This window comes from Gambusia affinis, linkage group LG14 (assembly GCF_019740435.1).
Source record: "Gambusia affinis linkage group LG14, SWU_Gaff_1.0, whole genome shotgun sequence".
NCBI lineage: Eukaryota > Metazoa > Chordata > Actinopteri > Cyprinodontiformes > Poeciliidae > Gambusia > Gambusia affinis.
In genome coordinates, this window is record NC_057881.1 from 3,219,938 (window position 1) to 3,245,830 (window position 25,893).

At 38.2% G+C, this 25,893-nt stretch overlaps 1 protein-coding gene across 1 annotated transcript in view; it reads right to left on the minus strand.

Annotated features, from left to right (window-relative positions):
* The window catches only part of LOC122844034 (collagen alpha-2(XI) chain-like), a 49,002-nt gene extending 24,417 nt beyond the window's left edge, over positions 1-24,585 (minus strand). Inside the window, exons 1-7 of the mRNA XM_044139238.1 lie at positions 24,308-24,585; positions 17,309-17,457; positions 5,289-5,450; positions 3,953-4,163; positions 3,603-3,765; positions 3,360-3,482; positions 1,577-1,643 (exon numbers count right to left, since the gene is read on the minus strand). Coding sequence (XP_043995173.1) covers positions 1,577-1,643; positions 3,360-3,482; positions 3,603-3,765; positions 3,953-4,163; positions 5,289-5,450; positions 17,309-17,457; positions 24,308-24,456 — 1,024 coding nt within the window. The 5' untranslated portion in view covers positions 24,457-24,585. The remainder of the gene's footprint in view (positions 1-1,576; positions 1,644-3,359; positions 3,483-3,602; positions 3,766-3,952; positions 4,164-5,288; positions 5,451-17,308; positions 17,458-24,307) is intronic.
* Positions 24,586-25,893: the final 1,308 nt, after the last annotated feature.

A 25,893-nucleotide genomic window follows, 5' to 3' on the forward strand; every position in this document is an offset into this window, starting at 1 on the left:
GTCTAGATCTAAGATAACATTAATAAATCAGTTAGCAGTGAATTCTCAAGAGGCATTTAAGAAATGTTGGTATGTTGATCCAAAATTGTATGATTTAATTTAGCTGTTTTCTCCAGTAATGCCATTCCCAATATCAAATGACAAAGCAGCATCTTTGCTCTCTAAGGAACTGGAGGTTGTGGTTTAGTAGAGGCACTGAGGGTGTGAACGGTCAGCTAAAGCCAGCTGTTTTAACTCACACACTGTGGAAACAATCCCACAAACACACATACAATCATACTCATCACTAATGCACTAACCTGTTGCAGAGCTGCACTAATGTACAATGAGGTCCAACTGGAAAATCAGGTAATTTCCAGGTGTTAAGCCATGCAAAGGACAACAGTTTAATATTATCTGGGCATGCAAAAACATGTCAGTCAAATTAAACCCCAAAAAATAAAAAAGTACCATGCATAGATCAACTCTTATCTCACAAGTGCTACAGTAAATGCATGCAAATAAGATTATTCTAAAATAACAGTAAAATGATACATGAGAAGAAACAGACCTTCAGGGTTGATATAAGCATAGAATCTGAACACATTTTGATACAAACTGTGGCATCCATGCATGGCTTTTATGGATATACTGCAAACGTCAACTGTATTACCATGCAGTAAATTAATTGTATGTACTGACAAAAATATATTGAACACATATTACAAAAAGACAGAAACATGCAACAATCTTAACTTTTCAGAACAATTAAGTGATCATGCAAGTGTTAAAACAATGAAAAGGTTAAATAACGGACAGTTTGCTGCCAACTGTTGAAGTTCATCTTAAAAGACCACAAAACTACTGTAAGCACTTCTTTCTCTGTGACAACTGAATATCATAAATCATAACATTATAAGAAAATAGTTAGATGAAATTACTTAGGCTTTAAAAAAAAATCTTAGTCATATGTACATAAACTCAGTCCAATGCAATTAATTTAGTACCATCAACAGATCCAGAAGCTTTAATAATAAATGTTTGCATGTCTAATTTGTTTTTGTAGATTCTGCTACGTTTTATGTTATGTTTATGTTAGAAATTATCCAACTTCACAATTTATAATCGAGAAAACAAATTACATGTGTGTATGCCAAAACAAGAATACCTACACTTCCTCAGTGCCGCCACTTGGCCACATGTGAACATACATACATACATAAATGACAACATTTTATTGAATTGAGACAAAATCTGACAGGAAACAAACATAACCCTGAGTAAGACAAATGGCAGATATGGAGTGGACGTTTAGGAGGTAAATCTTGATTATTAAGAAAGGAAAATGTGAAGTAAAATAAAGGAGGTACGGCGTGATAACAGATAAAAGACCCCTGACTTGCTAAAGAATAAAACACAAAAACTTTATACAATTTATAGAATAAATTTAAATCATATTTAAATCATGGATTGTAATATTAATGTATTAACATTTCACGCTCCCTTTTTCATTCCATTACACCTGTTTTCCCTCTTCTTGCTCCCAATTTACCTGTTGATTGGGTCCCCAGGCAGGGAAGAGAGGGATGCAGAGGAGGAGGGAAAGCCTGTTTTTCCTCATAATAATAGGGGTATTCATGGTCATCCTGCTCCTCATCAAAGTACTGAGAAAGATGGAGGGATTGAAAGATTGGAAGAAAGATAGAAGGGATGAGATGGAATGGGACAGGAAGATACATGAAAGCAAGAGAAATTCATCAAGAGGGGAAGTATAGATTTTCACAGGGAAGTAAGGAGGAGTTATGGAACCAAAGAACAAGAACAGCAAAAAGCCATAAATACAATGTTGAAAGACTGCAACAGAGAGCAAGGAGGTACTGACAAAAAGCAAAGCTTTCATTTCTCAGTTCATCTGAGTCTTCATATGTAATAAATGTTAATAAATAACCAACCCAGATGAATGAGACAATCATAAGCAGTGGTGAAGTCAAATGAATGTAACCATAGTGAGTTATATTCATTCAAGAAGCAGTCATCCCAACAACATCAACATGACAAGTTTAGAGCTCTGTGCAGCAACTAATAATTTACACTGAGTGAGATCAGGCATGCAAGCTCACAGATTTGGTACTTTGGATGGATGCATGCAGGTGAAACTATTTGATTCATTAAATCTGTGCTGGTGTTGAAGGAATGTCACTGGAAACACTGGAAAGCGACTAACCAAAGCCTGCAATCTGTTGTGCACATCCAGTCTCAGTAAGCAAACAGGTTCCACCCTAAGCCGACCTTTAGCCACAATCCTATGTCACAATTTAACCACAGAACCAATCAGAATTAAATATTCATGTTCTGTTAATGATCTCTTTATTTCAATCCATAAGAAAAAAAACATGGAGACACTGATGTTTTACTGTATCATCCTCTTTCCCCTACCTTTCTGCGTTCCATTGCAGTAGAGCGGAAAACAGTAAAGTATATATTGTGATTAAGAAGGAGTAAATGATTAGAGGAGCAGATTTGAGAGTAAAATAAAATCTCTTAGCTTTTCTAAATCCTCCTGGGACACAGATTGTGGAGGTGAGGGAGAAGTCGGATAGATACAAACAGTTGATGATGACAAGGATGCATGAGGAAGACAGAAAGGGGGAGCAGAACTTTGATGGCATTATCAGGTGACCCAATCTGAACCTGCAGACTTAGATTTCAGGAGACTGAGGCTGTTGATTTTACTATTTGACCATATTTGCATATGCTCTGATATTCCTAATACACAAATATAATCATAAACTACATGGTGAAAGAAAGATAGATGTTAAAAATGTATTGTGAGAATTGTGAATATTAGAAAAATGACTAAACGTCTGTGACAGAGGAAAAGCGACAAAAGTACTGGTAACAAAAATATCTGTTAAAATACACCTATGAAAATGGCTATTTCTGTTTTGTCTTTTGCAATTTTCCCCCCCAAAATAAAGTATCTTTCTTCTTGTTTACATAAGCCCCAAATTGCAGCAAATTATTATTATTATTATTATTATTATTATTATTATTATTATTATTATTATTATTATTATTATTATTATTATTATTATTATTATCATTATTATTAAAATTAATTAGAAGCTCTTATTTAGTTCAATATAAGGATCACTTAAGATTTTTCTACAAATGGCAGAACGTGTGAGGAAAAAAAAATCAGTCCACAGATTCTGATTGGGCCAGATTTCCTGGAGCTACAGATGCTTCTCACTTGTGATGCTAACTCATAGTCTTCTAAGTTACAATTATTAGAATGTGTGACTTTAAGAGGTGAGACAATGTGTGTTTGTGAGTTTAACAGAGGTTAGACTATGTACCAGTTCAGCGGTGTTACTCACGTATGTGTTGGGGTCCTGAGCTTGGGTTTTGGGCAGAGGGGAGTCACAGTCAGGGCTGTAGTGTTCACAAAAGTCATATGCTGCCTGAGGGTTGGAGGCAATTAACAGCTGCTGGATGTCTCCCTGTGGATAAAAAGTGGACATAAGTAGCTATATAATAATTTCATGCATCCTAATTCAAAGCCATTTCAAAGAATTTAATTTGTGGTGAACAAATGATTTCCTAATACTTAATATCCAAACCTGGAAAACTTCTTCATCAAGCAGACGAGCTCCAAACACGGTGATGCCGTTGGTGTCAACCTCAGCATTATTTCCTCGGGCCAGAGGACGGGTCATCTTCTTCTTACAGTCCAGCAGCAGTGTCACATTTTTCTTTGAAACAGAGAACGCGATCCGATGCCACCTGCAGACGAGTAGGAGGAATAGCAAAAACATGACACCAAAGTCATAATTATATACTAAACTAAGACATCCCCTTTATTATGCACAATGTCCAACAAACATCAACAAATATACTATTTCTAAAATCACAAATAATTAAAATAACATAATTTCAACCAGTCACAAACTGGTTGCTGCTGGTTACTGACTTGCCATCAGCCAGGTTGATGCCTCTGAAGAGTGGGTAATCCTCAGGAGCTGGTTTGCCATGCTGGTCCTCATACAGGAAAACAGGTGAGCGTCCCAGTTCGATGCCCAACTGCTGGATCCCCTGCTCACTGTAGATGGAGAGGAGGAAAGCCTGCAGACCAGCCTGGGGCTTGATCAGAGTCATGATGGAGAAGTTCTCTGGGAAACGACCTTAAACGGAAAAGATGCACAAAAGCTAAGAGAAATGCAAGAAATCAGAAGCAGATCATGTTGACATAAATCTTAAAATTAAAATCAGGGGAGAGGCACCTCAGGATCAACACAGATCAGAATGTGAAGCTGGCATCAAGATATGAGCTCTTAATAACAGGTGGCGACAGCCAGAGAAAGAATGCTAAGCTGGACCAAAGCTAAAAATCAGCTTCACGGATTTCTTCATAACCACATAAGTGGTACTTTCTGTTTTCATAACGTCAGGCAAAATCTTAAAGTAACGTGTTGAAATCTTTCCACAAAACTGACTTAACTCCAACACATAATTATACCAGAAGTCATGCAGCATAAAGGGCACAGACCAACTCCTGTAAAACTAACAATAAGAGTTTGAAACATATTGAGGCAAAGCAAACTGTAGTGAACAATTTTCCACGGTTTGCTCCACTGCGATAGCAACAATTAGCGACCAATATAGTCACTCGTATTAAGCCAAAAGAACGACTTAAAAAAATAAATAAGTAAATAAAAATGTTGCTAACAAAGGTATGTGTACCCAAATTTCGTCATTATTGAAGAGTTTAACTCAAGCTAATTGAGGGTGAAAATCAACATAGTTTGCAGTTGCCATGGATATGATGTACTTACATCAGCGTGAATATTGTTGCTAAAAAGGTGGGGAATAAAATCACAAAATCATTTGGGCTATTTCCTATTTTATCCCAAACAATTAAAAAAATGCATTTACTGAGGTTCCAATAACAACTGAAAATAAGTTTAGTTAACTTTGATAAAAAAGTGTGTTTTACTTGTTTATATTTTAATTTAATTAATTTTTTCTTATAATTTTTTCAAAATATATGGCCAGGATAATGTACATAGATCAGTGACTCAATGTTTCTGACAAAACAGTGACAAATTACCAACAAATAAGTTAAACAATTAATGTTTGATTAGCAGAGGTGTCCCAGTCAAGCCTTTATTCCTGCTACATTAAGAAATGTGCAAAACATTAACCATGTCTCTGAATATTTACATTTTGATTATTTATAGGGTTTAGGGGAAATTATTACAGTGGTTCCTTTTTTATAAAATTAAACATCCTGTCAACCCAAAGCTTACCTGAGAAGAGCTGCTTAGTGGGGGCTGAGATCTGGGCCTTCTTGGTGATACGGTAAGCATGATCAGGGCTGCTGGAGCGACGGGTTGTGCAGAAGCCTGGGACTTTCTTCACACCCTCAGGGAGAGAGGGAACCTGCAGAGCACGCAACACGTCCACTGGATCTAACGAGGAAGAGAAATAAAGAAAGACGTTCAATTTATCGCTTTGGGATTGCTGAGGGATTTTCTTAAGCAGCAGAAATAATATCTCTCTATAGCCATAGTCAGGGACAGAAGTGTGTTTATTAAAATGATACTGCAAGTTGTTTATCAAGCCACTAATTGTACCTCTATCGTCTAAAACAGATTATTTTTGTAGTTCTACTGATTTAGGTTTGAGTCAAACTGATCTTGAAAGCATAAGCTTAACTTCCCGAAGGACCGGTGTGGACATGTCCACACAAAGATCTTAACATGTGCTGTTGCTGCACAGTTCAGAGTTCAACTAACACATCCTGACAGATGATCAGAAGAGCAGTTAACTAATCAACCATCGTGAGAATATATATAAATCGCCAACTATACATACATTCGTAGAACGTGGCGATATTCAGATTAATCATCAAATAGGATGAAATATTTCATAAAGCTTAAAGAGATAAAGTTTCTGTCAGTTTCAGAACTGACAGAAAATAAACTATTTATAGGTTTATATGCACAGAGAATATATATAATTACATCCAAACATCAGCATCTCAGCTTTAAGCTACATTTTATAGAATCCAGTAACGTTGATGGTCACTATCCTCACCAGATGCCCCAACCAGTCCCAAATAAATTTTTTCCCCTTTATTATTTGCTATATTAAAGTAAATATATTCAGTAAATACAGACTAATTCCATAAATTAGAATATGACTGAAAAGTTTCTTTGTTAGTAATTCCATCACCAAGTGAAAGACATTATATAGATTAATTAGATTACGTCCATTTTAACATTTTTATATTTCGTAGTAGCTATGTTTAATACCTGCTAAAAAGTTGTTTTAGCAGGTATTAATCTGACAAGCCTGATTCAATATCATTTTATTGAATAAGACTGTCTGGCATTCACTTGTGAGTTTTGGCTTCATTCTTAGCTGTAGAAAATAAAAGGTCTTCCAGTAACTGGGTCCATCAGAACTCCTCGTTCCCACCAGCTTGCAACACAAAGTTACACCCTTGCTTGAAAGTGATCTTAAATGTTCTTGCAGCACAATTATGATATCAGATAAGGTTGAGAAGGCCCTCAACATGTCTACTACTGTATATGTACTGTAAAAAGAAAGGGCTGCTCTGTTGGAGCAGGAGGGCAGCAGGCCAAGATGTATATATACATATGAACCAGCGCTGGTTGGGTTAGCAAAGCTCAGTTTACAGTAGAACCAGACAGAACTCTTTTCTGCTCACATTCTTCAAGCAACTGGAACAAGCGGCTGCTGATGTGACACTGTAGAGTCAGATGAATATTCATCTGACATCTAACAGTTTTAACTTCACACCTAATGGGGAGATTCATACACATTCAACATAAGCAGAAAACATTTTAATATATTATATTCATTCAGATGTAAGAAACAGAGTGAACAGTCAATCTAACATCCTGTCATCACTTTCAGACACCAAGCGCAGCCTGCTGGTTTCTCCACACTTTGGTTTATTTTGTTGACTTTCTCATTTTGCTGAAAAGCACTTTGACATTATGCAAAACTGAGATTAAAAGAAACAAACGGACTCCAAAAACATTCAGCTATAGATCTCTATAAGTTGTTCTTAGACATGAGTGTGTGTGTGTGTGTGTGTGGGTGTGTGTGTGTGTGAGACTGCATGACCCTGTGTGTAGATTATGTTGCATATTAAAAATCAAAGGTAGTTTTTTATTTGTTCATTCAAAATAGTATTCACTATTAATTTCTTTAACAATGCAAACATGCAGACCAATGTTTTTTTTGTTTTATTGTTTTTTTGCTGTGGTTCCAAAACAAAACAAAAACCTTAAGAATGCCTAAAATAAAAAAAATAAGTCATTTGTTAAGTTCTTTGGTGATGCAGCTTTGCAGCTGGAACTAGTGCTTCACATTTTCCCAGATTTAGTCATCAGGCTCCCTCAACTTGTGTTCCAGTGACCAGTGAGTCAGTTTTATTGTTCACAGACAATAAAAAATAATTTATAGGCGGCTGTAATTTAGTGTTTTCCATAAGAAACTTGTAAAGTCAGTGAACCATGCTTTGGGAGAATTTAAAAAGCAAAAATATCTATGTTTAGATCATGTAAAAGTACCCAGTTTGGAGTGTTTGAAAAGCATAATGAAGCGTTTAACAGCGTAACGATAACGAGAAACACCGATGCTGAATACATCGAGCAAAGTCAAACTGCAGAGAAGCCACGTTTAACGAGCCCCGTGTGCCAGTCAGGTGAAAAACTTTTACTTTGTTATATTTGGTGAAAAGTAAATGAACAAACCCAAAGAAAGACAAAATAAATCTTCTAAACTGAAAGTAAAATATGTTCAGTTCAGTAAATTCTTCTGGTAATCAAAGTTTGAAAGCTCCAACAACAAATAACAGCTGATTTTTTAAGAAAACATCTCAAATTGGCACAAATTCAATGATCTTTTAACAAAATGGATCTTCAAACACATCAGTAACAGAAATAAATACTAGGATAAAAATACTTTTAAAGAGTCTGTTAATGCCTTAGTCCAGTACTTTCAAAACCATCCCCTGGTACCAAATGTGACATTTTGTTGTTTTTGTTCCTAGCAGTGGTGACACCCAGAGTTAACAGTTTGTCATATAATCCCACAGAAGGTCATGTTTATTCAGACTGGCCAAACGTTGCATTCATATTACATCTGGGTGTCCAGACCACAGCCTATTAATGTCACTGTTCATCAGAGAGAGAAGGGAAAATGAGGAGAGTAACAGGAAGCAACAGGGAGGAGCAGCAGGTGAAGGCAGAGGGGTGGATAAGAGGTACTGGATGAGGCTGTGCTGTCCTACACAGAAACCTTCTCAGAAAATCAGCTTGGTGGCAGATCTTTGGAGGAGGGAGGCAACAGAAGGTCCAAGAATTTAAAACAGAAATTAAATTAATACTAGAGACCATTGCAAAACATGAGAGAAGTTTAAATAAACTTTCTTCTTGGATTTCTGACAACAACAACAACAACAACAACAACAACAACAACAACAACAACAACAACAACAACAACAACAATAATAATAATAATAATAATAATAATAATAATAATAATAATAATAATAATAATAATAATAATAATAATAATAATAATAATAATAATAATAATAATAATAATAATAATAATAATAATAATAATAATAATAATGAGATCTATGATCTGAGAACTCCTTCATAACCAGAAATTTAAGCTTCTGAGTCCATTAAGCCACAATTTATTCTCAAACTTTAAAGATAAAAATAATAATTATTATTATCAGGGAACACTTTGCTGAAATAAAAGTAGGGAAAGCAAAAAGAGGAAGTGGTTGGGAAGGAAAGCTCATGCCAAGGCAGTGTGTGTTTTGGGGGGGTCAGTCAGTGACAGTAGACAGTGTGGTTCTGTGATGGCAGGATACTGGATCAGATTGCACCCTGAGCTCCCCCAGTACGTCCAGTACAATGCGGCGCTCTGTTCCCCCGTTCCCAGCCCAGCTCAAGTCTGCAGCCGGGGGCCCTTCCTGCCCGAAGGACCACAATCATGACAAAAACACACCCTGAAAAAAGAATAACACACAAAGCAGCAGAGGTGCTCACAGTGCAGGCGGCGAACCGCGCTGCACACACACACCTCACGACATGAGGGGTGGCACAAACGAAACTAGACAAGCTGGGAAAACACATGAAGGGCACAAACTTTCCTTCACCGCTTTCTGTTTTCTCCCTCTTTCTGATCCTTTAGTATCTTTTAGCATGAAGACTCACAGATGGCTTCGACCATCAGCAGGTGTGACCCAATTACGCTGCTGTCATTAAGACAGGAAACAGGACTCAGGCGCATGAGAACAGTCATATAACCAGAACTGGATGTGAAGATTACAGTAGCTTGTAGGTACACCAACCGACAAGGGATTTTCCTGAGGATTAACAGAAGCAACTATTTTCGCCAAGAAAATTACAAAACGGGACACCTGAATCACACTGTTCTCATTTAACGCTAACCCCTTGACATTAAAAGCACTTTCAAATTACAAAGCGCTGCATTCACATGTCATTATTTAGTTTTAAAACATTCGCAGGACTTTCTTGTCTGGTACACACCCAGTAATTCACATAACAGTGTAAATGTCAGCTAAGCTTGTTTTCCCAAGGCAAAGTAAAAGGTGGAAAATCTAGGATTTAAAAATACACATTCAGTTGGAGAACAAATGGCTATTCCATAAACTTCATTAAGTTTTAAGTTGACTGTTAAGAAGTTTTCAGGTGGGATGTAAAAATAATTCAGGACCATCAAACTGGAAGACCAGGGTGTCCCTTCTAGTTATGACTTTTCCCCTCATCCTTTTTGACATGGTTGAACATACAAGGTCCCACACAGCAGAGTCACAGAAGAACATAAATCACAACTCCACATCAGATAAAGCTCATATAGCTACTAATGGCCATTTGCTCCTCAGAGGTCTTGTGGACATAATTACCAACACACTTAAAGTGTAGTAAACTCACATGTAGTATGTGTACAGTAGAACCTGTGTTATAGGGTGGTTTAATCTCTCAACATGTGACCCAGAATGAAACAGTCGTTTCTCTTCAACACTGTAATCCTGTCAGTGACGCAGAACCTGAAACAACTCAACACTCAGAGCCCAAATTAAGCTCAATTACAACCAACAGAAGAAACACACATACTCTAAAATGTTCTTGATGTTCAGAGAGCTGTAGTTACTGCTAACCGCCACTAGATGGAGCTGAAATAAATATAATTAACAGAGTAGACAATTAGAGACGACAATCCAAGCCTGTGGAAACTGAGCAGAATCCTGCAATTACTCATCAAAAGTGTTTACATATTCACAGAAAGCAGCTGACTGCAGAGACAAATAATCAAATAATCAGCACTAAAGCAAAAGGTTTAGAAACTATCTGGATATGTTCAGTATTTTAGAAAACATAGAGCTCTTATTTTTACAATACAAAGCAGGTGCTGTGTAGATTTGATCTTGTATGAACATAATGTCGAAGAGCTTTGTTTCTGAAAGAAAGTTACACAATTAGACTTGCCCTTGTGAAGCACGCAAGATCCTCAACAACATCAGAAATTAGAAACTGACATGGTGAACGTGTCGCTTCCAGCTGAACACATTTACTAGAACAAAACCTAAATTATCAGGGAAATGCTGAAAGCTAACCCAAAGGGACAATGTCTTCACCCCCAATGGGACTCGGACGCTCTGCAGGTTTTATGTGTGATCACTGTGTACTGGCATACCTCTCTACTTGTGTGGGTGTGTTGGTGTGTGTGTGTGTGTGTGTGTGTGTGTTCCTTTTCCTTTCCTTGCACAGCTTTGACAAATACCAGACACACACTCCAGCCGACACACTGACCCCTAACCTCTCACCTTTACACAACAACCGCTTTGTTAGACACCCTGAGCAAGTGAAATGTGTTATATTTACAACACATCAACACACACAAGCAAATGTATCTTTGCTCTCTGTCTCAGCACTTCTCAGCTTCACAGACGCTCATATGAGAAAAGGGAGTAAATTCAGACTGTAAAGTTAAAAAGCAGGGATAAAGATTCTCATGTTGAAGACAAAATTTAAGGAATAATTTTAAATTCAATTCCACTTGTTCCTGAGGCACCAGCTGCCCCTCCGTCCACCCAGAAAACCACAACGCTAGGAAGTATGCAGCGCTCAAACTGCAGGTTATAATTTTCAACATGAGCCTCTGTAGTTATGATTTATTTATAATGTCTTGAGTACCAAGACAGTAACATGTATAATGAGTTTCCATGCAAGACAAAGAGAAAACTTTTAAAATTTAGGTTATTGGTTTAAAGTCGAGGTTTGGGTTTGTCGTGTGGATTTGCAGACTTTAAACAATGTTTTCTGCAGAGTGGGAAGAGAAAAACATTCAAACAGAAAAAAAAAACTAAGGAAATCCACTAAAAACCCTAATGTACTTTGGATTTGTGTAAAATTGATGTGGCTCTGATCAAAAAAGGAGGAAATTAGGGGAAATGTGCAAACCAGAAAGCAGATAAATGACAGTAAATGTTACAGAACAACTAATGAACTGAAAACAAACTCAGCTGCAAAGGCAATGCATCTGCCTTTTTTATGTGTTTATTACATAAAAATGTGTGAAAATGTTTCTTGTAAAATGGACAAATTAAAAAGAAACATTGAAGCATCCATGACATCTAAAATTAGCCGGTCATGTTTTCCATCTTTCAGCCCAGATTCATATTTAGGGTTTATCTTTTGCTCCTCTTCTTGCTGTTTATTCTATATTTTTAAGCTCTTGCCTCTTCCTCATATATTAAATGATAAATCTGCCCCTGAAGAGCCAATTTATACTGTACTGCAGTTTTCTGGCAGCCTTTATGTGGCTTCTGCCAGTTTGCATTTGCTCCACTGATGATGCCATGCTGGACTCTTGTGTGGTTTCTGGACTGCAGGCCGCAGGCTCAGTTTGGATCTGAGGGTGGATCCTGACACCACAATGCCAGGATGGGACCAGGATGCCCTGACCAGGGGAGAGAATGACTGGTTCCCTGCACTGTACCATCATATGGACCGCATATTTAGCAAAGACCCAAATTAGAAACTACACTGATGATGGTGATTATGATAAATGATAAGCAGAAAAAGCAGCTCAGTTATGTCTGCATTTACTGCAAATACGTGAAACTCTTAGTTTAAGTGTCAAACACAATGAAACTGTTTATGATACAGAGAAAGGTTGAACTATTTCACCTTAGAAGAAGTTAGAAACAAAGACACAGGTTTTTATTAAATAAATATGACAAAAATCTGTCATTTCTGATAAAAATTACAAAAAAGAAAAAAAAATGTTTTGAATCAAAGCAGAAACTAAAAGTTCCCAAAGTTTGGAAGCAATTAACATTTATAGGTCTGATTCTCTCTCATCCAATGCTCTAAAAATTAATTAGTGAAGCAACTGATATGTTCACATGAGCTGCCAGTTTAAGACAAATCCTGACTTTTATGAAATACAATTAGAATACATGAAAAGGCTTCACTTTATGGTGATCATGCTCACAGTTAGATGTTTTCCACATCAGCAGTACTGTGACCTTTCTGAGGTTTTATTCACCACAACAAGAGACCTGAGCTTCAGCAGTTGGGACATGTTGTGTTAACACGATGATGCACCTGTTTACTTGTAGACGCCACATTATTTCAGAATAATTTAATCTAAAACAATGGCATATGGAGTAAAAATGTAATGTGTAAATTGTGGATCGAACTGGAAAACAGATACGGAAAGCCATAAATACTTTCTGTTTTATTCCAAAGATCTTGTTCTGACAAACAAAATATCATCACAGTTTATCTCTAAATCTTAAAGTTAAAAAGAAACAACACAAGTTAGCACTAATATAAAGTGTTTTTTTGACTTTAGGTTTATTTTAAACAAGTTTGAACCAACTGTTTGGTACACGGAGTTCGTTTCTCACACAGTTCCCACTGGAAGCAAACTGAGACCAACACATAATCCTTTCAAGAGAAACTCAGAGAAATGTTGTTTCCTCTAAATGTTAGTTTATAGTCAAAAGTTTCTGTATTTGAACACCAGAAGTAGGTAATTAATTTCAAGTGCTTCCCTGCAGCTCTGCATCATGAAGAGCAGCTCTTTCTGTGAAAGTCTGAAAACACAGCAGACTGAGGAGATGTCTGGAAAAACGATGTACATTAAGATTTGATGTAAAAGTGCAGCTGGGCTCTGCGCCCTCCTACATTGACTTCCTTGAAACAGAAAAATAGCAGCGACTGGGAATAGCAACTTATGCAGACAGTCTGTCATTATAAAGTTGGCACGCTCGCCTGCCGTCGTTGTACATCTTCTGCTGAAACACAACGTCTTGGAGGAATCCAGTCAGACAAACCACCAAATCATCACCTATAAAACCAAAGGAACACAGAACAGCTATCTTCTGCTCCCTGTCTTCCTTCAAGTCTGTGTTTTTAATGCGGTTTTGTCTAAAAGATGCCTTTAAAAGTTTACATTTTGAGGCGATGTCATGGTTTACAGCTGAGGCCTGAGAGGTGTTAAATCATATCTCAGCTTTAGCTACAGATACTATCTGAGTCTGCTGAATTATTGAGAAAATGATGGAGAGCAAAGTGGTGGTTCTGTAACCAAAAACATGTTTAAAGAGTACAGAAAGTAAGAAACTTTTATTATGTCTTAAAATAAATTAGAAAAAGCTATCCAATGTGAAAATAAATTATTATGATAAATGAACTTAACCAGAGTTCAGACATGCAAATGATTACATGTTATATTTTTGATAAAGTGCGTAGACTCCTTGACACTAATTATCACATTAAAACAGGCTGTTTGCCATGAACTTCCAACCCTGTTTTAACCCACCAACCAAAATACAACCTTTATTATAAATGTATAGTTTAGGTAAAGTGGATGTTTTTCAGTCCTGGTAAAATCTGAAGAAAAGAAAGGAAAATGAGTGTCTGGAAAACTAAATCCAGGGCAAAGTGTTTTAATAAAATCTGGGTTGGAAAAGGTTTTAGAAATGGGCTGTTTGGAGTCTTAAAACAGGCAAAAACAGGCAAAAACAGACTTGTTGTGTCAACATCTGTAGGCTACAGATGTTGGTTTATTACTTTATTTTTAACAATCTAACCAAATGTAGCTTCCACTGTTGCCACATATTTGCTCTGTTAAGAGATTTCTGCAAAGTACTAGATGTAATCCTCTAGGCTCTCTGAAATAAATCACACTTTATCATTTGGCATTAAATAAACTACTGGCTTCCATTGTACTGTGATTATTACAATTTCTGTATAAAAATAATATCTATTGCAAATATTTGTCAAGGATGAATAAGTGACTGTTTAGGATTATAAAAGAAAACCCCTTTAATCCTAATTAAGTTTGTGTTGCAAGCAGTCAAATGTTTATTGGGTCTAGCCAGGGTTTAGATTAAACCTGTGGGAATGCATGAGTCCTTTCTGACTGCCAGACGACCATTTGAAGTGCCACATTGCCAAAAGGTCAGAAACTGTGACTCAGGGAACAAAATTAGGGCTTGCAAATTGGAACAAGCCAGTTAACATCCAGGTCATGGTTAAGGAAACTGAAGGATGGGCCGATGTGAACCATGAAAGGAGCAGGATTCCATGGGAAATGATGATGAAGCAGTGGAAAATGAAAGGGACAAGGTTAAAATGTCAGTTTTGGTCACATGTCACCAGGAGAAACCTAGAATACCGGACACTTCCACACAGTCCCAGAATGAGCTGTCAAAGCCCCGCTCTGCCTCCAGATATAGTAGCTCCATTCATCAGCAGCGGCACAGAGAATACGAAGGAGAGGAGGGCTGAGTTGCGTTATGTTTAGTCAGACTGAGACAGGCTGCCCTTTGAGGAGCCTTCTGCTTTGAAATGAGGCTGAGGAACATCCATGTCAAGCAAATATTGCCCTCCGAATTTCTCCTCATTAGAACAAAACCCGGCTTTCATAGCTCTCTGGTTCCGCTGCTCTCTGGATGATGGTTGTAACTGGTCCGTCCCTCCTCCTCATTTTCTTCTTTCTCCCAGAGAAGAATGAATAAACATGTGAGTTTCTGACCACTTTTTTTTTTCTCTAAAAAGGGCTTTCACTGCCTGGGTGGGGCGCTGTCATAATTTACACCCACATCTGCTGCTGCACCACAATGAGCTCACACAACATGTGAGCTTTTGTCCAGGATCAAAAACACTCTAACAGGTAGCAGGAAGGTCTAAATACCTTAAATACTCCTTTATTCCTTCCCTTCTACAAGGAGCCTTTAAGATGAAAAACGCAGCCAGCGTGACTCGGAGGCACACAGAGGCACATTCACTCATGAAGCATACATTTCCACACCCTGAGCTGAGAGAAAACATCCATAGCTTACATATGCACAAACAGAACTGTACAAAGCACACATAGACCTGCAGACACTATAAGCTTTCAGTCCCAAACCCCTGCCACCGAGGTGCTCCGCAGCATAGCAAGCTATTCATAAAAAGTAAAAATGTCTCAGGCTTCTGCCTCCAAAACACACAAGGGAGACCAGAAGGGCCAATCTTGCGATCTCTGACTGAAAACCCGGCCAAAGAAAGCAGGTTTAAAAAAAAACTTTCCAAACTACCTAAACAATAACAAGACCTATTTAATCACTGAATCTGAGCTTTCTAAAAATAGCAAGAGGTGAAAACAAACCCCACTTTGAGGTTTAAAATCTACTTTTTGTACTAAATAGTCTACAGATTCAGCCAAACGATCTGCTGAAATGGATTAAAATGAGCTCTTAGATTGGATGCAGACTCAGGTGAATAACTGGGTTCTCTGTCTAAAAAAGAACCCAAAGACGACTAGTGGTGAATCAGGGAACTGCTCTGCATACAGATCATTCCAGGACCAACTAATCTGTAATCTATCAGGAATGAAGAGACAGGAGAGAATCTGAAATCTGCACAAAAATTAACTCATAACACAAGATCCTAAACTGCAAACTTCTAATGGATCCGGCTAGTTTGTATAAAATAAATACATAGCTTCTATATTGATCAAATATTTACTGATGTTTCAATGTAATCAAAACCAAAATTATCTGAGCCTGTGGGAATGAAATCCCTCCTCCTTAAACAACCACAGGCAGTAATGGAAGGACTGGTGAACAGGCTGAACTGGCAACGTCCAGCCAACAAGGCAGGGTCCAGTTGGCAGCCTTCATCATGACACAGAATCAACATATTTACTTGCATTACAAAAATAATTTCTGAACATAAAGTTCAGGAAGCAATCCTCTGTTTGCACCATTCTGACCGAAGCTCTTTTGTGGAAGACGTGCAACAGTAAAGTAAACGTCTCCCTGTAAGAAAATGCGTCCCGATAATTAAGAAATGCAATAAGAAGATAAGATAGGAAAATAAATCCAGATAAAAAGTTTGAAACAATTTAAAACTCTTGCTTGGGAGATATTTGAACAAAGTGTCCGCAGGATTCAGGGGGACAACACCTGCCAGCATCAGGCTACAAACTCACTCTGACTGAGAAACTTGAGGAAATTATGTCAGGAATAATCAAATTAAATTAAAGTTTTATTGATGTATACAAATTTTATATGATTTATCTGACTTTCAATTAAATATACCTTAGACACCACATAATAATAATTTCCTAAACATTATTAATAATCCTTACATGTATAATAACTGTTCAAATATTTAAAGCTGACATCTTCAGTATATTAGGGAAAAAAACTTCGCACAGTAACCAGAAAACAGTATTTGTGCCTTTTTTAGTTTTCCAATATTTTAAATGTTACATAAAATCTATCCTGAAAACTGACTAATTTTACAGGATTTGTTCATAAAACTATTAAATTTAACAAATAAACAGGAGCCTGGTCCAATCATGAGCGCAGCAGCAGAACAGGAATCTCCCTGGGAGGATTTGGGAATTTGACCTGTTCGTACACAAAGCATAAACTTCACGACTTAAAACTGTCGGACTCTGCGCAACAAATACCAAAGAGGTTTACATATTTGGATACTGTGGGGCCCACCGTAACGGGGTATTGTTTACCACATTCTTTAGGGGGTCCGCAGAGCTGCATGTCAGGTGCGCCAGTATCCGATAATGGATGAAGCGGGTATTCATTACGCAGTTAATCCAGTGAAATATGACAAGAATGAAGTTCAGGGGTTGAAATGTAGAAAGATGTGACTGAGGGACACGCTCAGGTTTTGATGAAAAGCGCGACATACATCACTGACAATATTAAGAGTCTCTGTCTTACCTGCCCGAGCCACGGTGGTCTGGCACAGGGTGAGCGCCACAGTCAGCAGGGCGAAGGATGGGAAGCCGATGCGCCACGGTCTCCGCTTCTTCCGGAAGGGACAGTCTCGAATATCCATAGCGTTGCGGGGGTTTGGCGGCCTGACTGAGCTGTAAATGCAGGATGAGGTGGATGTTATCCTGTCACAGAAAGCCAGCCGTGGAGCGGAGCCCGACTGAACCTTCCGTGAGGCAGCAGACAAAAAGGCACGCCTCTGGAGACGTCTTCACCTTTCTCCAGGAGACTTTCCTCGATGAGATACCAATGTTCAAGTTAATGCATAAAAAAACCTAAACACAGAACGGGGTTTGGGGTTAATAAATATAATTGTAATGTTTAACCCCTTAGTGCTAAAACCCCATTGAGTCAGATTGGGTACGAGTACCCAAAGTGGAGAGAGTAGACGAGAGAGACCTGGAATCACTCTCTCTCTCCCCCTTCTCTCTCCTTCCCTCGCCCCTTCTTTACTTTCTCACAAGAAGAGTGAAAGTGCGTGTGCGTGCGTGTGCTCAAATGGAATAGGAGAGAGAGAGAGAGAGAATGGTACAGAAGCAGAGGAAGGTGAGAGAGGGCGTGCGTAAATGCGCGCGAGGCGCATGTAGATATAAGAAAGTATCAATGAGACGTACAAATATTCAGCTGACCAGCACAATTATGCTGTATTTCTTATGCGGATTCGGAGTTTAATGATGACAAGAAGTTAAAACAGACAGTGGAACAACTTTATGTATTAAAACATATTGTGAAATTTATTTTAATTCTCCTTAACTTCGTTTTTTTTCCAGCTTAAACCAACAGGATAAACTTCTGCTGTTAGCTGGAGCGACATGAGGAGCAGATTTGACTGAGTGGTGAGCCAACCAATCAGACGTCTGTCCGCACAATTAGCCACGCCCCTTCCATCAAAACCACAAAATATCTACTGGACATTGTAATAAAATATCAGCTCAGGTTTAGGGATTAAAAAAATGAGGAGAATGATTAGAAATCATAGCTGCAGTCCTGATATCTTATAGATCTAGTTCATCATCTAATTAATTTTATGACATAAACAATGCTGTTATCTTGGCGAAATGTTTTATTTAGATTCTAATAAAAATGTTCATTGTAACACAGGACATTTAATCGACTGTCAGAATTTATATGCAATTCTGATACTTTTCTTTCTTTTCCTCAAATGTTGTTTTTAAGTTTTGTTTTAAGCAATTTTTTAATTTGGATTTTTAATGTGTTTTCTGTAATTCTTATTATTATTATGATAAGACCATCTAAACAAATGCATAATAATAATAACAATAATAATAATAATGATCATTATTCGTAGCGTTAGTAGGCAATAGATTATATTTATAATCTCACCTATAAGCAGTAATGCATATCTTTCCTAAAGAGTATTTAAACAGTGGATAAGCAGATGGAGGAGCTACATCCTTGTACCAGGTTTGGTTGATAGCTCAGATAAATATTGTGAACCATCTCTTTGTGTTCCTGCAGAACAGATAACACAATCTCTTCTGACTGCAGAAGACAACACAACGGCAGCTGATTGTTTCCCTCAGGGTGATTTTTGTGTTTTCTAGTAATAAATTGCTCAACAAAAAGCATTTTTTTCAGAAATAACACCTGGACACGACTGCTTTAGGAAAATAAATCTAATGTTATTGCACTGGATCTGATTTGCTCTCATGCCGACAATATTCCCTCTGTGTGCAGAATGTGTGCAGCAGTCATACATGGAAATAAATTGAAAGATAAATGAGCAGAAATAACAAGCTGCCAGGTAACTGATTGTTATAAGTATCAGACTATTGCGCTGTAAACTTCAATCTAAAGACACATTCCTTTAAAAGTGTCTTTTAAATCTATACCTGCTGTAAACACTTAAAAGAACCATGTATGTTCAAAGTCCCTCTCCGTGCCCTGATGTCTGGCTTTTAAACGTCTCTGCCTCCACAAAGCCCATGTTTAGTCACTTTCTTTGACTGCAGACTTCACATCCAGAAAGCCGTAATTAACCATAATTATGCCTTGATGCTCTATACCACTCACTCCTTCTCACCACCTTCTCATTTCTTTCCCCATTTGCTTTTTATTTTCTGAGGGGTGTGTTTGCAATCTGTGGTACTTTCCAAGATAACTCCCTGACTATAATTCAGTCTGGGGGCTTAGCAACAATAGAAAAACTGTAAAGACCGAAACAGAATGAGTATAAACTGGACTTAACAGTGGGAGAGTAAAAAGGGCACAAAAACCAAATCAGAAAATCCTCTCTGCAGAAGCATTATTCTGGTTACATTATAATATAAAACAATTAAAATTTCTTTCTGCTAATGGAAGAAACCAAGAGGAGTGTTGGATTGTTTTTATGAGGTCAGGGAAGCTGCAGTCATAATTTATGGATTTGTAGAAAGTGTTGGATGTAGTTTGTTAAATATTTGGTCATAGATCACTGCATTTAATGACTGTGGTTCTGCTGGAGAACTCTTCCTGTCAACAGGGTGTTTTCATTATCCGGTGCCTCTTCCATGCACAAGATGAAGAACTGAAATAAAGAGAAAAAAATGGTTGAAAATTTAACACAATTCTTCATTTTGTTGCTGCACTGAACTGGACAGGGTGGTTTGAATTTGAGCAAATAAACAGAAATGTGGACTACACTAAAGTCTTCAGATTTTTTCTGCTGTAAATCAAATATTTGTGCACCTAATGCACCAGAAATGTATAGAAATAAAAATTGCAGAGCCAAAAAATGCCTTTTAGCATTGTTTCCAGGGGTAAGAGTTGTTTTTCTTTCACAGACAGAGCATTCTTAATCAGATGCTATTTTCTTTTTAACAGTATTTACAAGAAATCAGAAGACCTGCAGTCCCTCCCCCCAAGTGACAGTTTTGTTTTTTTGGTTTTCTGGACACACTGGACTGAGTGTTTCTTTTTGAGGACAGCCTGTTTGGTTCTAGCCTCAATTTGCTCTGAAAGAAGACACCACAAGCTGTAAAAGGAGACACCCCAGGAGACATCTGTGGTTTATGCTTGTTCTGGATTTCGCATGTTAAGTGTGTGTGCGTGTGTGTGTGTGTGTGTGCGTGTGTGTGTGTGTGTGTGCAGTCTCTGGCAGTAAATTTGCCATCAAAACGGTACTTTAGATCAGCTGCAGTTTAACCGAGAACATGGTAGAAACTTTGTTTACTGACCAGGAAGTCAAGAATCAACAAATGCTGCAGATTAAAAATTCCTCTAGTCTTTTCAGACAGGAAATAAAAGCGCCATTGTGAGGTTGATTGAAGTGATATCACAAAAAAATCCTATTTGATTAAATCGTGCTGTAGACTGAGTGTTGCTTGATGCAGATTGGGTAGGAATACTTTGGGTGAAAATAGAAAGTGAAATGTGGCAGGAAGTAAAGATTTCCTCTGATCTTATTCTTCCAGTGAATTTCTTACTCTGACGAACTCTGTTAAAAGGAAGTTTACCATTAGCCAAGTGCATGTGGTTCCACATTCCAACTTGCATATTGTTACTTTACTTAACTTAACGGTAGAAAGTCTAAGATCTGGCACTAAAACACATGGAACACACAATTTTCTGTGATGTCAGTTCACAAAAGCTGTAATTTGAAGAAACTTTACAAGACAAACTGGTCCAGGTCATCTCCAGTAACTAAAAAAAATCCAGTTAATTCCAGTGTATCCCAGTCAAATCACAGAGTTGTGTAAATAATGAACGTCATTGTCTGACAGGTTGTTGCTTTAGGTTCTGGGTGGTAATAAAATGTCTTTTGATTGATCACTGAATTTATTTACTTTATCTCAATATTAAGGTGTTACAGTGTTTTTACTGTCACAGTCAGCAGAATAAAAACAATTAGCCTTAAAGGCTTTGTCAGTTCTGATTCAGTCTCTTTCCTCCAACATGTTTCCACCCTTTACCATATCCTGCATAAAGCAGAATGTCCTTCGCAACAGTTTAGCATCTGCATAAAAACTGCTGACCACCAACATTATGGAACCATCATAAACTCCAGAAAATGAGGAAAACACGTTAATCTCCACTGTGGCATGACTTCATCATCTGAAAACAGTCTTGTGGGATGTTTTAAAAGCTGGAGCTGCTTGGTTTCAAAATACAGGTGTCCTCATTTGTTAAATCTGGGCTACAGATTCTGGCTTCAGCTGTAAAATTAAGTTTCAATGTCAGCTGCGTGCAAATTAATGAAGCCTTTTAATTAGTCAGGATGATATTTAAAGGCTGGGAGAACCCAGAGACCACAGAGTTTCCTTGAAGAAAACCTGCATCAGACGAAGCCTCCCATTAAAACGAATTCTCACAGACATCCAGACCGACCCGATGCATCACACGATGTAATATCAAAGGGTGATTAGTGTGCAGCTGGCAGAGCGCCCCGGTGGGGCAACATCTGGGTCACTGGGAGCAGGAGACTCCTCAAGGATGGACGAGAGCGAGAGCAGAGTGTCTGCAGAGAGATGGTATCATCTCGGCAAGATGGACTCAGCAAGTGCCTGTGGGCAGCTCTCTCTCTGTGTGCTATTTCCAAAAGAAGAACCTTATAATTACAATAAAGCAACCATATTATACAGCTGACTTCCTTGAAAAGTCTGTATTTTACAGGGCAGGGCCACAAACGCACACACACCCTGCTAGCCACAACACACTGAAATAGATCAGAGCTGGGGCTCGCCTGGGAGGAAACGGAGCGCAAAGGGAGTGGACTGATACAGTCGGTGCAGACAGAGTGGCCAAAGAGTGTGCATGTCCCTGTGTGATGAATACACACAGCGCTCAGAGTGGTAAAGATGCAGAAGGTGTGCTGAGGGAGATAAAGACGGGAATTTAGGCAGAGAAAGGGTCAGTGATTTTAAAAGTGAGCTGCGCACACACCCTGCTAACCACATACCTCCAAATAGACAGGAGGAGGGAGGAGAGGGGGCGACAACTGGGCAGAGGGAGGTAGAGCAAGTGGGTGTGTTTTCCTGAGTGGGGTGAGTGTCCGTCAGCTGCACAACAAAATGTATGAGGCAGAAAGAATTGGCTTTATATACATATATGTATATATATAGCACAACATATATTTTGTTTAAGTAAACTAGCAGTTTGAATGTTGGATGCCCTGAATGCCATCTGTGTCCCTCATACAGCTTTTATTTGATCTCTGGCTTTCTACACAAATGCTGTTCTTTTTCTGGAGTCCAGGCAGCTTCCTTCACCTTAAATATAGCAGTAGGTGAACTCCAAGACTCGCTCAATTTAGCACAATTACCCAGTTCTAGAAGGTAATTTACCCAGGTGGCTTATAATAATGGCTGGGATAATAAAAGGCAGTTAGAAGGACTTAGTGCTGCACAGAGCCAGAGAGTGAAATTTTCCAGCACATACAGCAGGTCTGGGTTTCACCTGAAGCTTGAGACACAAAAGATGAAAATCTAAAAACAAGGAGCTGACAGATGGCTCTTTTTTTCTTGATGTCAGTACATTTTGGCAGAGATGTTGGAACCACCCAGATATCTGCATCTGAACACTCAAATCTCTGAAAAGAAACGAGATGGAGGAGAGATAGGACTCACATGGGGAAACTGCAGCCTGGGAGGGGGGGACTTCCAGGGCCGTGGAAAGGTACAGGCAGGAAAAATCACAGGAATGAATAGAGAGACGGGGTTGTAGGAGGGGGGGCAGGGAGTTGGTGGTAGGGGGGCGCACAGGCATGCAGAGGGTGAGAGGGAATGAATGAGGGCCATTGATGAAGAAGGAGAGCTTGGACTGAAGCAAAGGGCTGACGGGAGCTGGGAGGATGGGGGAGGGGCCAAAAGGTGTTTACACATGGAGATTCCAGAATAAAACAGGTGTGGGGGCAGAAGGTGGATGGATGGATGGATGGATGGATGGATGGATGGATGGATGACCTGCTAACTAAAACATAAGGTGGAACCCGTTGACTTGGTGACACCACAGAATTCCTGACCTCAGCAGAAACGTCACTTAAAAAGGATGAAAACAGGAGAATCAAAATGTTTCAGCTTTTCTAGAGCAACTCAACTCAACATGTACACTGCAAAAACACAAAATCTAAACAAGTTTTTTCTTTAGTTTCTAGTGCAAATGTCTCAGCACATTTGAAATAAGATAAAACTAACTTAGAAGTAACTTTTAAGTGAGATATAGGAGCTTTATTTAAGTCAATGCTTCCTTATTAATGATTTTAAAAATGTTCAGCTGGCAGTTTTTTCAACTATAACAAGATGTTTTCCCATATTATAAGTAAAAATATGTTTTATGCTTGTTTGGTGAGTTAATCGTTGGTTATAGTATAAGCTACTTTTTAGTACGTAATTAGGTTTGTGTTGGAGGTGAAAAGAATAAATGTTTTACTGATCTGAAAAGAAAATCCAGTGCTAGAAAAGCAGGACATGTAAGCAAACAGTGCTAATGAGACATAATCTTAATTTAATCAGACTAAGATCTTAATCCATGGAGCTACCAAAGTTCAGGACTTGTTGTTTCTTTTTCAAATGAAACAAAAATGTTGCAAAAATAAGTTTAGTTTAGTTTATTAGTTTATTCAACAGGGACAATTTGCAACCCCCCCCGCAAAAATCCATTAATAATAGATTGCTGGCATCAGATTTAGCTTAAACTAGTTTTTGTCTGCAGTCCCTGAGCAGGTTAGTTGAAAATCCAGTCTAAAATTATATATTCAAAATCCACATTCCATTTTTACAATCACTGTACAAAGTTATATAAAATTATCACCATAAAAACAGCACTAAACATGCAGGTCTAAAGGGAATTTACTGGAGTTTTAATCTGAACACAAGCTGTGTGGGAATAAAAGTGAGACAGATTTCACTAAACTACAAGCACATCTACTAAACGACTTGACTCAGAATGAGAATCAGGCTTTTTTTTTAGTGGTTTTTATAATTGTAAGGGATGAAAAAGGAGACACACCAAGAATGTGAAGCATCACAAATATTTGGTTGGTTGAACGGTGAAGGAACAAAGGGCAGCGAAGCCCGGCTGTAACCCAGACTCGTTAGCAGACACTGTGGGGTCGAGGTGAAGGTCAGGTGAGTCCGTTTGGTGTTGAAGTGACACATCAGTGAACCTGATGATTACATAGAAACCATGGAGGAAGCAAAGCAGGCAGTGAAGTTTGAGAGGCTTTCTTCATGCCAGCTGCTGAACTGAGCTCTTCAAATTGATAAAAGGTAAAGATTTTGACTATAAAATGTTTAAATAATTACAGCTAAATGTTGGGGAAACAATAATTTTATAGAGGTAATGTTATTATCTACAACTAATTGTCACTACCTTCTAGTGTAAATCAAAATCTATTCAATTTAGACAAAAACATTCAATAAAATCTGTCATAGTGACATTTGAGCAATGAAAAAATAAAAAGTAAAAACAGAATCAGATGTAACGTACCAGCTCTTTTCAGATCTTTGGATATATATTCATATCTGAAAGAAGAGAAAAAACAACTAATATTAAAGGAAAAACCAACACAAAAATAAACATAAAACACAAAAACTTGGAAATAGGTCTCTATGAGATGCTCAGTTTTGTTCAGTTTCTGGATAAATCTCTGGATTTTGGGCGAAAAAGGAAAACATGAAACTATGAAAACCACTGTTGGGTGGTCGCTGCTTTCACTGACTGTTAATTTACACGTCTGTGAATGCACCACTGATTATGAACCATAACTGGAGCTTTTGAGTAAACCATGCAGCCTTTCAGTGTGATAACATCTTTTTTGAGGGTTCGCATATTTCAGAAACACAAGTCATATCCTGTACGCATGAAAAGCTTTACTGCAAAGTAAACAAGGGTGACCTACCTGAACGTCACACCTGGAGCAGTACAGTAAAACATGACCAACCGAGATCCAAACTGGTACAACTTTTAAAAATGTTAAACAGATTAGGATTACGTTTGGTTCTTAGCAGAAAAACTGTAAATATGAAAGTGTTGGAAATGATGCTCACATTTTGTTTGAGCATCATTTGTGTTAAACTGAGATGCATCTATTTCATCATGAGCAACCTAAACAATCACAACTATATTTCTGAGTAAAATTTTAATTAAACCTTCCAGGTGGAACAACATTATTGTTTACCAAATGTTGGGGATTAATAAAGGTGACAATGTGCCATGGAATAACTCCTTACATTTATTTAAAAAATAAATAATTTCTGAGGAAATTTTCTGATCCTTAGTATAAGCAGTTAAGTCACATCTACAGATGTGAAGTCTAATATGGTCAGAAAACATATCGACTTATTTCTCAGGTTCACTAGAAGACGGGCTCCAAAGTCATGGAGCCGGCGGACAGAGGGACTCCCGACGAGGGCGAAGTCAGTGAGGAATGCACCGGTGGAGAGGGAGGGAATGTACCACTGGGGTGTTGAGGGAGGGGGCAGGGTGGCAGCAGAGGAAACAGAGGGGGGAAACAGTAGAGCCTTTTATGAGACAGGAAGCTGCAGAAAGCAGGGTCCTCTGTCTGGGTACAGTAGAGGAGAGAAATCTGTGAA